The 13,589-nt window shown below is 56.4% G+C and overlaps 1 protein-coding gene across 5 annotated transcripts in view; it reads right to left on the bottom strand.

Annotated features, from left to right (window-relative positions):
- The window catches only part of LOC101119236 (sodium- and chloride-dependent glycine transporter 1), a 33,229-nt gene that overhangs the window by 5,448 nt on the left and 14,192 nt on the right, over window positions 1-13,589 (bottom strand). For all 5 annotated transcript variants that reach the window (XM_027976713.3, XM_060397460.1, XM_060397462.1 and 2 more), the window contains 7 exons: window positions 12,442-12,594; window positions 8,852-9,005; window positions 8,014-8,145; window positions 7,374-7,644; window positions 802-934; window positions 459-593; window positions 274-377 (listed from right to left, as the gene is read on the bottom strand). In XM_027976713.3, the coding sequence (XP_027832514.2) occupies window positions 274-377; window positions 459-593; window positions 802-934; window positions 7,374-7,644; window positions 8,014-8,145; window positions 8,852-9,005; window positions 12,442-12,594 (1,082 nt within the window). The remainder of the gene's footprint in view (window positions 1-273; window positions 378-458; window positions 594-801; window positions 935-7,373; window positions 7,645-8,013; window positions 8,146-8,851; window positions 9,006-12,441; window positions 12,595-13,589) is intronic.

Genomic DNA, 13,589 nt, shown 5'->3' with positions numbered 1-13,589 from the left:
GGCCTCTTTAAGTAGGTGTGAGGGTCTTGAGTCCTTACAGACCCCTGGGGCATCACTATTGTCACCCCTTCTCTCTACTGCCCAAGTGTTCTCTGTTCTGCAGTGACTGGAATCAGACCCGGCATTGCCAGCAGCTCCAGGCCGTGAGTGGAAGGGAGGGTGCTGGCGGGCCAGCAGGCTGCACTGGATCTGGTGGGTCTGGGGGAAGCAGGGTCAGGCTGCAGAGAGGGCAGGAACAGGGGGCAGCCCCAGCGCTGGTGGAGAGACTCTCACCGGTAACAGTTGTTGTGGAACTTGTTGTAGGAAGCCATGGTGATGAGCCCGCCCCACGCACAGCCCAGCGAGTAGAAGATCTGGGAGGCGGCGTCCCCCCAGACCTGCAGGAGGAGCTGCAGTCAGAGGCTGGCGCCTCTCTGCCCCTCCCCGCCCCTCCAGGTCACCTTCCACCCACGGCCCACCTTGGCCTCCAGGATCTTGTCCCACTGTGGCGTCAGGTAGTACTTGATGCCCGTGGAGGCTCCTTCCAGGGTCACGCCACGGAAGAACAGGATGGTCAGCACCACGTAGGGGAATGTGGCCGTGAAGTACACCACCTGGGGGTGAGAGGGGCCCCACTGGACTCCTCTGGGCTCTTCCCGCTCCACCCCTCAACCTGCCCCCTCAACCACCACGGGTCCTCTGGTCCCTCTTTCCCTCCTACATGCTTTCATCATGCCCCCACCCACCCCTCCACACATAAAACCCAGGCAGGGAGGCAGGCAATTTCTGGGTGGGCACAGATCCTGGAGGGAAGGGCCTTACTTTCCCTGAAGTCCTGATCCCTTGCATGAGGCAGAGGAAGACGACCACCCAGGAGACAAAGAGGCAGCTGAGGAGGTGCACCTGCACCTCCCCGAAGTTTCCAATGTCATCTGACATCTTCAGCACGTAGAACCTAGAAGGGGATACTCTGGCACTGAGGGCCAGCCACACCATCCAGCAACACATTCCCAAGGCCCAGGGCCCAGCCTGGCAGCTCCCTCCTTTCTCACGGAGGCCCAGCAGCTGGCTTGTCTGGGATGGGAGCCTTGGTGAGGCCCCAGCCCCAGCCTGCCCAGGCCTCTCTGCCTGTTGCCTCTCCCAGGATCCTCGAGGGTGCCTGCAGGCCACACCCCAGGCCTGGGCTAGCTCCCTCAGCCCCTGGGGTGTGGAGGTCTCCCTGTCCCTGCTCAGACCCAGCTTAGGCCTTTCCTTTAGGAAGCCCCTCTCCTCCAGACTGGACGCACCCTGTCTCGTGTCACCTCCTCCAGGAAGCCTTCTGTGATCTTTTCACAAACACTAGTCCTCCAACTCTGATGAACAGAGGGAGGCAGTGGAGTACTGAGAAAAGACGGAGGATTCCCAGCTGGCACTAGTAGTAAAGAGCCCGCCTGTCAATGCAGGAGACGTAAGAGATATGGGTTTGATCTCTGGGTTGGGAAGATCCCCTAGAGGAGGAAATGGCAACCCATTTCACTATTCTTGCCTGGAGAATCCCATGGACAGAGGAGCATGCAGGGCTATAGTCCATGGGGTCACAAAGAGTTGGACATGACTAAAGTGACTTAGCACACACACTGGAGCACACAAGCCTAGACTTGAACCTGGATTCCTCTCCTGAGTGTGCATGACTCTCTGGAGCCCTCTGCCATGCCAGCTCTGTTTCTTCAACCTACTGGATGTTGATGTGCCAAGCCCTTGCTGGATGCTGGGCATGTTGACCTAAATCAGGCGTTGTGGGCCCTGCCAGGAGCGTCTTAACCCCATGGGGAGGAACACACTAGAAGTATTCCTGGAAGAGGGGAGGCTTGAGCCAAAGTTGGAAGGATGGGGAGAAAGAAGGTGAAGAGAAGAGAAAGTACATGCCAGGCCGAGGGCACGGGTCAGGGTCAGGTCATGACGCGGCAGGAGAGGGTCAGGAACCGCCTGGCATGTCAGCAGCTCAGGAAGGCTGGAGGAGAAGGGGAGGGGAACAGAGAAGGATGAAGACAGGAAGGAACAAGGTCACGAGAAATTGTGAGGTCAAGATGCAGAAGTTTGGATTTTATTCTGAGAGCAATGAGAAGCTTCTGGGGGGTTTTTAGAAGAGGTCTCTCAGGGCCTCTCCTTGGCTCAAAACCTTGTAGCAGCTCCCATCTCTGGCCATGGAAAGACCAAAGTCCATAAGCGGCTACAAAGCCCTTCATGACCCACTATCTCCCAACTGCTGTCCCTCAGGTCTCCTCTCCTCCGGCTCCCTCCCTCCTTACTCGCCGCTCCAGCTGCGTGGGGTCCCTTGTTGCTCCTTAAATGTGCCAGGCCCTCTCCCACCTCAGGGCCTTCACACGTGCTCTTCCCTGTCTGGCGTACTCTTTCCCCAGACCTCCACGTGTCCACATGGGTGTGAGATCCGTGCAGGCACACAGGGCCCCGTGCTTAGAAGGGCCTTGTGCTTGGTTTAATGTCCTGCCATTGCCATCTTGAAATTCTGAACAGCCTTGAACAAGAGGCCCCACCTTTTCATTTTGCGCTGGGCCCCACAAATTACACAGCTGGGCTTGTCGACATGGTGGCCTCCTTCCTTGCTTCCTTCAAATCTTTATTTGGGTGTCCTCTTTGCAAAGGGGCCTATTCTGGATACCCAGATTAAAACTGCAACCCCAGCCCCAGCCTGGCTCACCTTACCCCATGTCTGGCTGTATTTTCCTCCAGACTATGTCTCTTTCTATCATACTGTACATTTTACTATTCAGTTTGTTATCTGCCTTCTATGAAGGCAAGGGTTTTTGTCTGTTTAGTTCATTCCTGTATCCCTCCAGTGGTTCTCAAAGTGCCTGGCACAGAGCCATGCCCAATAAGCATTTGCTGAATGGATGAGTGAATTAACATCATGGAAAATGGACTGGGAAGTATAAAGGGGAGTATCTGGAGGGCGACTGGCTTGGCTGTTGGAGTTGTCCAGGCTAGAACTAATGAGCAAGAGACAAACTATTGAGCCTCAGTCTCCTCATCTTTAAAATGGGCATCATAACTTCAACCTAAGATGATCTGTAGATAAATTTAGAAAAATACAGGCTCCTTTCTTTCCCCTCTTTCAGTGAAAACTTCTCAGCATAGCTTCATAGGCTGTCCTCTAATCTTAGCTCTTTTTCCTTTTTTTTCTAACTCAGTTATCAAACCTCATGAAAACATGTTTAATACCTTGTGAAGGGTGGTCACCCTGGTCCCTCATGGGGCAATGTTGCCAGGTCCGGGATTTGTTTCTTTGCTCAACCCACCGGACTGTCAGACTTGCAAGCACCTGAGTAGGCCTCCTCTGCCTCCAATCTTCTCCTAGGCTGCCCTTCATATTGTGACCTGCAGAGGGCGCTGTCCAACACATCCCTCTTCTGCCAAACTCCTGCCTCTGTGTTGGTTCGCTCAACAGGCATCAGGGTCAGAAACTTTCCAGGCTCTCAGTCCATGGGGGAACCAAAGATAAAGGGATGAATAAGATCCACCCCCTCCTCCCAGGAGTGGCTCCTGGACTCTTGAGGCTGTGCTTTCCAATCTTTTCCCTTTGGGACATGCAGAAAAAAATAATCTGGGCCCATGGGGCAAATAGACAAGGTCACTCAAAGCTGAAGGTAGCAGGGCTGGAGATTCTGGGCTGCCCAAGCCCAGCTGGACTGTCACAGTATTTAGGACACATCGTGTTGGGAGCCTCTGCCTTCCAGAATAGCCACAGGGTCAAGCACCAGCATTCAAAGTAAAGAACCCATTCCTTGCTCAAAAGACTCTCTAAAAACTTTGTCTAGTTACATATGTGACACTGGTAGTGCTTTGTATTGTTTTCTTATTGCATACAATACAAGGGTTTAAAAGAGTTTGGAAGGCTAATCTGCTGAACTCTGTCTTTCGTTTATGGCACCATATTTAATGTTTGGCTTTGGTTTTGGACCATGTGCTTTTGAGACCAAACAACTAACTGAAAAACTTTCGGAACCACACGTATTTACAAGTTGGCTTTCACATAACATCTCTTGACTTATTCTGCATTATTTTTAAGTTCCCCAACCAGATGGTAAATGCCTTGAGAGCAGGACACTCTCATCTATTTCACTGCATCTCTAGCAGTGGCTATCACTGTGCTTCCTGAGCCCCATCACTGCTCTTAGTGATTTCTGCTACCTCTTTATAATAACAAGAATGATGTTGCATCCACTCCCACTTAAAGGATGAACAGTTGAGACTTAAAGAGGTTTGGTGACCTCACAAGGCCAAGCTGGTATGTAGCACAGCCAGGATTTGAGTGAGGGCTGGGTGGCTCCAGAGCTGGCATGAAGACACTGAGAGAGGGGTGCTGGGATCCAAGTCCCATTGGATGTCAGGTGTCTGCTGGGGAGATGAGGGCATGGTCCTGAGCTTAGGGCCTGCCTGGCAGGCATCAGATCAGCTCTCAGAGGACTGTAAGGTACTTCTGTAAAGATGTGGTGAGGACAGGGAAGGCTGGAGGCCAAAGGGTGGGCGAAAGGCAGACGTGGGCTCAGAAATCTGTCCTGGGAACTCTTCTCCCTTTAGAGGAGTCCATCTTTCTCTTGATTTGCTTTGTTCACTTGTAAAATGGGAATATTTTATAAAACCGGCACACACTACCTAATAGGGTTGCTATGGGGCTCAAATGAGATTGTGCAGCTTTCCAAAGGGTCGCTGGAGACTATGGACCCAGAATGCCTGCAGAGTATCATCGGCCTAACTCTCACTAGGCCCCAGGCACAGCGGGGCATGCATATCCTGACATATGTATATCCTGACACAGCATTGCGGCCTAGTTCCTTAACATCGGGGAATCACCCTCTGAATCTGAAAACGGGGGTGATGTCATATACTATGCCTAGCACATAGTTCCCTGGTGGCTCAGGGGTAAAGAACCCACCTGCCAATGCCGGAGACTTGGGTTTGATCTCTGGGTTGGGAGGATCCCCTGGAGAAGGAAATGGCAACCCACCCTAGTGTTCTTGCCTGGAGAATCCCACGGACAGATGAGCCTGGAGAGCTACAGCCCACGGAGTTGCCAAAGAGTTGGACACGACTGAGCAACGAAACAACAATAAGCACATAGTAGCTGCCCAGAAATGGGGGTGCTTGCTCACCTCATCTTGCTGAAGCTAGCTTAGACAGCCCTCTCAAAGGTCACTCCCCTAGGCTCTCCAGCAGAGGGCAGCAGGGAGCGAGCCATCCTGAAGGGAAGGAGTCCTGCCTGGGACTGCGGCTCCTTAGGGAGGCCTGGCTCCAGCCTCAGACAAGGAGTGGAGTTCAGCGGGCCATCCTGTGGACCTCCTGACCCGTGGCTAGCTCTCTTGGAGGGAAATTCCCCTCTAATTGCACTAGATAAAATCTCCTGAGCTTTGCCAAGCAGTAGCCCCACCCTGGAAGACAGCCCCTGGGGTGATAATTTCTGGAGCCTCTCCAGGCTTTGTGCTTCTGGAACCTTCCAGAAGCTTCTCTCTAGATCAAGTTGCCCAGTCCACACCATGCCCCAAATGTAGCACAATACCTGAGTGGGAGGAGTCTCCTACTCCCCGCTCTGTCCCTGCTCTGAGTACAGTCCTCGGCACCCTACTTGGTGCTCAGGAAATGGCCCATCCAATGACTGAACAACTGGATCTGCCCAGAGCTAATTTTGCCCAAACCTCACTGGGAGGCAATGGCTCTGTGGTCTCCACCACGAGTCTTGAGGACGGTGACCACATCTTAACCGTCTCTGAACATCTACAGTGCAGCACAGGGCCTTCCCAGGTGGTTCAGTGGTAAAGAATCTACCTGCCAAGGCAGGAGGTGCAGGAAACACTGGCTCAATCCCTGGGTCAGAGAGGCGCCCTGGAGTAGGAAATGGCAACCCATGCTAGTCTTCTTGCCTGGAAAATGCCATGGACAGAGGCACCTGGCAGGCTACAGTCCATGGGGTTGCCAAGAGTCAGACACGACTGAGCGTGTATGCAGCAGCAGCAGCCCAGGGACACTGGGCCCTGAGGCTCTGAGTGCTGGCCCTCGGCTTAGAGGAGGCGGACCTGCTAGGACTTTGAGAGACACTGGGACCTCCACCGCTCAGCCCTGACTCTCCATCACAGCGTGGAGAAGGCCTCGAACCCTCTGACCGGTAGGGGAAGCCCTGTGCTTTTTGATGTCCTGGCCTCCTCTGTCCTAATCCTCTGTCCTACCTGCTCCCAACCCCAGCTCCAGTCTGCCACCTCCGGGCTGCAGCTCACCTGCCCATGTCTCCCAATCCTTCTATACTTCCTTTCTCCCTCCTCTGGGAAGTCTTGGGTTCTCTATGATTTGTTTTTTGACCGGGTCATGCTTGGCATGTGGGATCTTAGTTCCCTGAGGAGGGATTGAACCTGTGCCCCCTGCAGTGGAGTCACTGGAAGCTCGGAGTCTTAGACACTGGACCTTGAGGGAAGTCCAGGGGAAGCGTCCTTGACCACCTGCTCTTGCCCTCACCACATCCCTGCATTTAGCTGCACTGAGGCCCCTGCCCCAAATAACTTTAACTACCCATCTCCCTTCTAGACTGTGACCTCCTCATGGCAGGGTCTCAGGGCCGTTCATACCCCATGGGCACACAGGGCCCAGCAGAGTGGACGCCATAAATGTTTGTGGAATGAATGAACGAGGCCTGCCTACCAGCCCACCAAGCCCTCTTCCCATGAGCTCCCCACAGGACGTGGGGAATTTCCTCCAGGATGTCCTGCTGGGCCCTCACACCCACCCAGCTGGGACGAGATGTTCCAAACACCCCCAGCAACAGCTTCTCTTCAAGCCAGCCCTGGGGACTCCATTCTCTGTCAGCACAGAGCTCAGGGGTGCCAGGCTGCCCTTCCCAAACACAGCTTGATAATGACAGCTCTGGGCACAGGAAACTTCCACAGCTCTTCTTTGGTTCTGCAGGGTTAGGTCTACGCTTCATTCTTATAAGCCCTCCACCAAGTCACGTACTCCCTGTAGGCTACCACATGGCTGGTGAGTTCCCCACACACCTGTTACCCTTCGTCCCAATGGGTTTCCCTCAGGCTCATCTGCGACTAAGGGCCTCTGCCCATGCTCTTCTGCTTACCAGGAAGCCACCCCTCTTTGCCCTGACCCTCCTCATCTGACCTGCCTGACTGCTGGGGCCTCAATGCTGCTGTGTAAGGATGCTCACAAACTCACAGAGCCCGTGCGTCAGCCTCTCCTGAAGTGGGCTGCAAGCTCCTTACATTTCTTCCCACACCCCTGCCGGGCTCCACTCCTGGCACCCTCCCTAGACGGCAGACCACTGCCCTCGGCGAAGAGGGAGGGCTGAAGATAGGCTCCCAGGGTAACCCCCAGAAGCCCAGTTCCCATGGGGGCCTCACTTCCAGTACTCCTCGCTGGGGCTTGTCCTCTGGAGGGTAAGGTTGAGTGCCTGAGAGACGTTGCCAAGCAGGGCAGGAGGCTGCACGCTTTTAGTGATGTTGGGGTTATCCAACACGCTCACACAGTCGGGCGTGTTCCAAGGGTTATCGCAGTAGGTCCAGGGCAGCACAGACGTCAGGGACGAGAAGAAGTAGTAGAAGGCGATGCTGACCACCATGTTGTAGTATATGCCGATGTACGTGGACACCACGATCATGCCGTAGCCCACACCTGGGGGAGGAGAGGGGCAGGAGCAGCCTCACACACCTAGCTGAAGGATGCGAAGCTAATTCTGAAGGGCCTAAGAGGCAGGCTTTCGTGGAGGGCCACAGAAGGGGCAGGTCAAAGCCTTGGCAGGAGCGAGCTGGGGGCTGAGTGGGGGACCAGTTGAAGGGCTTTTGTGTATGCGTGTGGTAGGAGGAGAGGGTGGAGGCCAAGTAAACAATGGATCCCAGCATGTGCCCCTGGCCTTGGCCACTGATGTGGACCTCGGGTCAACACCCAGGTTCCATAGGGGTTGGCAGTCTTTGTACAGATGGGTGAGTCAGCACAGCCCCCAGGGGCCCATGTGTATGTGTGTGTACCCCATCCAGGGCTCACCTTTGAACATGGGGCTGATCCTCCAGACCCCCAGGCAGCCCTGACTTGCAAACTGGCCGAAGGAGAGTTCCATGAAGAAGACAGGGATCCCACAGAAGGTGACCATGATGAAGTAGGGGATCAGGAAGGCTCCTGGTGGGCAGGAAGAGGGCTGGCTCAGGGCCGGCTCTGGGGGAATCCCACCCTCTTCCTGCTCAGGACCCAACAGCAGAACCTGGGCTTCCAGGAGGGTGTGCCATGCCCTGGACTGGAGCCTCAGTCTGAGGCACACTGCTCATGGCCTGGTTTTGAACTTGACAGGGGTTCCCAGGAAATCTGCTCTGAGTTGAACCCAGGTCCTAGAGCTGCCATGTTTGGGTGGGAATGGATGACTTAACCAAGCAATTTCACATACATTAGCTGAAAGTGAAGTCGCTCAGTCGTGTCCGACTCTTGGCGACTCCATGGACTGTAGCCTACCAGGCTCCTCTGTCCACGGGACTTTCCAGGCAATAGTACTGGAGTGGATTGCCATTTCCTTCTCCAGGGGATCTTACCAACCCAGGGATTGAACCCGGGTCTCCCACATTGTCCCCTGAATCATTTTGGGGCAGCTGTTGAAATGCTGGGGGTATAAAACTGAGACTTGGGAGGTTGGGTTGCTTTCCTCTCTACCTTTTCTCCCCTCGAGGGTTCAGGCTGCCAAGGTAAGGGGGTAAAGCGTACCTAAGCTGGAGGGGGGAGGGGTGGCAAAGGAGATTAGGGCCAGAGGCCAGCCTGTCTAGAGTGGGGTCTGTGCCAGAGGGGGTGGCTGGGCTCTATCCACGTGGGTGGTCCCTGCCCTGTGCCCACTGGGTACCTCCCCCGTTGCGATAGCAGAGGTATGGGAAGCGCCAGACATTGCCCAGGCCCACAGCATAGCCCACGCTCGTCAGTACAAACTCGATCTGGTTGCCCCAGTTGCCCCGTTGGAGGCTGTGGTCCTTGATGGCCTCGTTGGGCATAGCACCATTCTGTGCAGACAAGAGAAAAGCCACCATCAGCAAGGCATTGGCATGAGGTGCCTGACCCTTCGGGCCTCCCCTAGTGGGGACACCAAGGACCCTCCAGGCCCCCACCCCTACCCTGGGCTTCCCCTCTGCTGGCAGAAGCTGCAGGCAGGCCTGGCAGAGGAGCACAGAGGCAAGAGTGGCTGCCAGAGGGTGCCAAGCGGGGCCTCCCTCACCAACCCCCAGCACCCTGTGCTGGGGGAACCAGCCCACCTGAGGAGCTGCTGCCAGCATCTGAGAGATGGGACACTGAGAGGGAGCTCGAGTTGAGAGCCCCCCAGCCCCAGCCCCGCCAAAGCCTCCCTTGTCCCTTCTGGGTAAGGATCTGGGAGCAGCTGAGCCTCATACCAAGCAGCCAAGCTGGGTTGGGCACAAAGGGGCCTGTGTCCAGACAGCCCCCCCACCCACCGCCATCATATCGCCAGGCTGAGCATGCTGCCCATGGCAGGTGGCTGTGGGGAGGGGACACTGGGCCCCTCCCCAGCTGAAGGCTTTTTCCAGGGGGCACCTGGTGGTCAGGGCTGTAGGGTACAAGAAGGGGAAAGCAACTGAGCTAGGCCAGACCTGAGGAAGGCATTCTGGAACTCAGGATGGGAGGGCCAGGGGAGCCATCTCTAATTGCCCATGACTGCGGAGGGGAGCCCTGGGGAAGCTGACCTGGGCAGAGGCGGGGGAGCTGCAGGCCATGAGCAGAGGGGAGGAGACCAGAGTTGTAGGCACCGTGCCAGACTTGGAGGACAGACTCTGGGGAGTTCTAGTTCCAGTTCCCTCAGGGGAACTAGGGAGTGACTCTGGAAAAGGGTCTCTGAGCTGAGAGAGCATGGGCTGCAGAAGAGGGCGCTGGTCAGGAAGGGCTGATGAGGGGGTTTGCTCCAAAGGAAGGATGTGGGCTCACCTGGGGAGCTGTGGGGCTGGACTGGGTGGCCTGAAGCCCCACTGAGGACCCCAACCCCACAGTTGGGATTCACCCAGGAAGTCCCTTTGTAAGTGTGAGCAGACCCATCCCCCCCATGCCATGTCGGTTCCACCCCTCCCACTGAGTCAGCCACCCTGAACCGGAGCCTGCGGGGTCAGAGGAGTCTCAGAGGCAAGGGAGGACCCGGAGAGTCACCCACAGAGAAGCCCAGAGACTCCCTGAGTGACACAGACAGTCTCCCAGAGGTGGGCTGTTCTCCCGAGAGAAATGGCCAGGGTCCCTGAGGACATCGGATCAGAGACATAGCCGCTTGCCCTACGTGAGGTATGGCGCGGTAGTGACACTGACCCTCATTTTGAAAGAGACAGATTCAAGGCACGCAGGCAGATAAACAAATGGGCCTGGTGCTTTGCCATGCTGCTGGACTCTGACACTGACCGACAGGCGCGGAGTGAGGGAATGGTCTCACCGGGCCTGCGCCTTCCAGGAAGGCCTATTTGGGAAGGCAGGCCCAGAGGCCCCCGCACCTGATGGTGGCCCTCCTAGCCACGCACTCTTTGCTCTCAGAGGGCACATCTGGGGGGCCGCTCCAGGCTTGCACAGCACGTGGGCACTTCTGCACAGACACGGTGTCACCTCCCACCCAGCACTGCCCAGAGGAGACCCTGAGCCTCACATGATCCTGGGACGTTTGGGGCCCAGTACCAGGAACCCTTCACAGAGCACCCAGGGCCGACCAGCAGAGCCTGTGTGCATTCATTCGCACACAGAGGTTTACAAGCACCTACTATGAGCCAGGCCCTACCTCAGGCTCAGGAAATTCAGAAGGGAACAGAACACACCCCGACCCACTCAGAGCTAGAAGTCTAGGGGGAAGTAAGCCATTAATGAGGTAAACACATAATTTTTACATGCAACTTCAAAGTGACCACAACGAGAACGTGAAAGGATGACTAGGGTTGGGGTAGGAGCAGGGTGAGGTCACAGAAGGCTGCCCTGATGAAGAGGCTTGAAGGCCACCTTGGCCCTGGGAGAGGGCAGCTCCTAGTCCTGGCGTGACAGGTCCCTACAGAATCCCGGCTAAGCCTGTCACCACCTCCTAGGACCTTTTTTGGGGACAGGCCTAGCAATAGTGTGGGGGCCAGGGGGCATTTTTTCAGAGGGCATGAGGCCTGCCTGGCATAGTTTATCCATTCCCAAACAAAGCCCAGCCAAATAGGCTTCCTATATGTTGATCCTACAATAACAGTTTCTTCTGTCTGAGGCTTGTTTACTTAGGGGCACAATGGAGGACTGTAGCAGCTGCAGAGTACATGGGTGGGGTCACGAAGCAGCAGTTATAGCCCTAAGAGAGACAACTGAGGATCCAGGGCAGCCTCACGGGTAGAGCAAGGGCAAGGCCTCTTGCAGAGACCGAGGTCCTAAAGTTTGATGTTCAAGGCTTGACCAAGTGCAGTGGGACCAGACTTGGGCCTCTGAGGTCTCTGCTCCTCCGTTGGTGTGGAGGGGCCCGGGAGGGTGGCCAGCAGCGAGTCGCAGGCTGACTGAGCCCTCGGGAGTCAGGGTGGCATTGATGAGCAGCACACTACTGAGCCTTGCGCTCAGCAGTTCAGCCCTGCTGGCTGTGCCCCTTGGAGGCCCGAGCCTGGGGGCCTGGAGTTGGGGATGGGACTGTGGCGGGAAGTAACAGACAACACAAGGGGTCTGCTATGCAGGAGGAGGTGCAATGAGGCCCTGCAAGAGCTGGGAGGAGCTCCAGCAGGAGCAGCAGCAGCCGCTGCTCCCTGGCCCTGATTCCCAGCCCTTCCGTGCCCCATTCGGGAGCTGTGGAGGGAATGCTGCCGAGGGGCCTGCTCCACAGCTAGGCCTCCGACTTTTCATTCCAGTGCAAGCTATGTGCAGGCAGTCTGACTGATGAGGGCATGGCGCTCAGCAAAGCACAGAGGAAGCCCACCTTCCTCCAAGGACGCTGGAGGGAAGGGTCCCTCTGTGGGGCTTCCTGGGGGCTCTAGTTCCCTTCCAGCCCTCCTCTGGGGACTCCCCTCCACTTCCTTCCTGGACAGCAATGCCCAAAGCCGGCGAGACTTTTCTAATGCAGCACACGTGGTTTTCTCCTTGCATAATTTTCCTCATTCTAAGCCCTCCATTCTTTTTTACCGGCTGGGTGGAAGGCCCGTCACAGATAGTAACAGTCCCTGCAGAGGTTGTTGGCTCTGAGGTGCCCACAAAAGAATTTCTTTGTGCTCATGGGTTTGGCCCAGACTGGTGGCCCGTCTGTCTGCCTAACCCAGCTCAGCACCGCCGACTGGCCAGGCTCCAGGCTCCTGCTGCCCATCACCCATCTCCCACTGTCTGCTGCCCCTTGCTGCCCTCCAAACCTCCCTCCCTCCCTCACACCTGGGTGTTGAGTTAAACCAGAGTGGCCTGGTGCCCTTCTGGGTTGGTCCCTCCTCCTCGGGCTCCCTGGATAGCCCCTACCCTCACCTCTGACTTGTCCTCATGGGCCTCATGGGTGGTGTCCGGGGTGGGGATTGCCTCACCCCGTGCCCAAGCTTCCCCAGGCTCAGCAGGATGCAGGCTATGGGACACGCCTTCCACGGCTGTGTGTATGGGATGGCTGGTCATCCTCCATGACATCTGCCATGCAAAGACATACACACGTAAGACCCTCAGCGCCCCTGTCCTAAGAAGTCACTGAGGCAGCACTGTCCATGCCTGCACAAGATCTGTGACCTGTCTTGGGTTCACAACCTCGCACCCCACCCCTGCCCAGGAGGGTGAGCCACACTGAGCAGTCGCTTTTGTAAGTTTTCTCCCTAGCCTTCTGCCTTCTGTTTATTCACTGTTCTGCTGAGCTGGAATTCAGGCAGTTCAGCTCCGAGGGCAGAAACCAGAGCTCCCCCTACCCCACACCGCAGAGCCCCACATCCCCACCCACACCGCAGAGGTGCCCTCCCACCCAGCACCGCAGAGGCGCCCCTCCCTGCTCCGCGTCCAGACTCAGAGGCAGCCCAGGTTTCTACTCTGGGCGATAGCTGTGCCCAGGCTGCCAACTCCCACCCTCCAGGACCAGTGTCCACTGGATATTTCTGTGGATTGAGAGCTCTCTCTTCTGCTTGCGGTGGACACTCAGGACTCCTAGAGCAGGCCAGGCGGAGCAGGCCAGGCGGGCAGGCCCTGCTGGGAGCCGGCAGGCTTCTTGTCCAGGACGCTGAAGCCCCAGGATTTGCTCAAGGGATGAAGTCCTATCCAAGACAAACTTTGCAGAGAACGGGCAAGACCCTACATCCTAGACTGACCTTGCACCAAACCCATATCCCTGGCAGCCTGCTCTGAGCTCCAGAGCGGGGATTCAGGCAGCACAGCCGTGACAGTAGGGCGTGGCTGCCTCAGGAAAGCCCGGGACCTCACACCCCTTGGTTCTTGGTTCCCCAACTTGTCTTCCTGAGGCAGCACCTGCCCTGTAATGACAGAGCCTTCCATCCTTCAGCTGGCTTCCTGATCCAGATGCAGAAAAGAGTCAAGGCCGGGCTGGAGGAGCAGGACCATGGGAAAACCTACCCCAGACTCGAGTGCATGCAGGGGCTATTAGTGTCTCCTGCCTCAAGGAAAACCTCATGGCACCTCTCAGG

Source organism: Ovis aries, chromosome 13 (genome assembly GCF_016772045.2).
Source record: "Ovis aries strain OAR_USU_Benz2616 breed Rambouillet chromosome 13, ARS-UI_Ramb_v3.0, whole genome shotgun sequence".
Classification (NCBI taxonomy): domain Eukaryota; kingdom Metazoa; phylum Chordata; class Mammalia; order Artiodactyla; family Bovidae; genus Ovis; species Ovis aries.
Note: the sequence above shows the minus strand (reverse complement) of the source record. Positions and strands in the feature narration are given on the sequence as shown.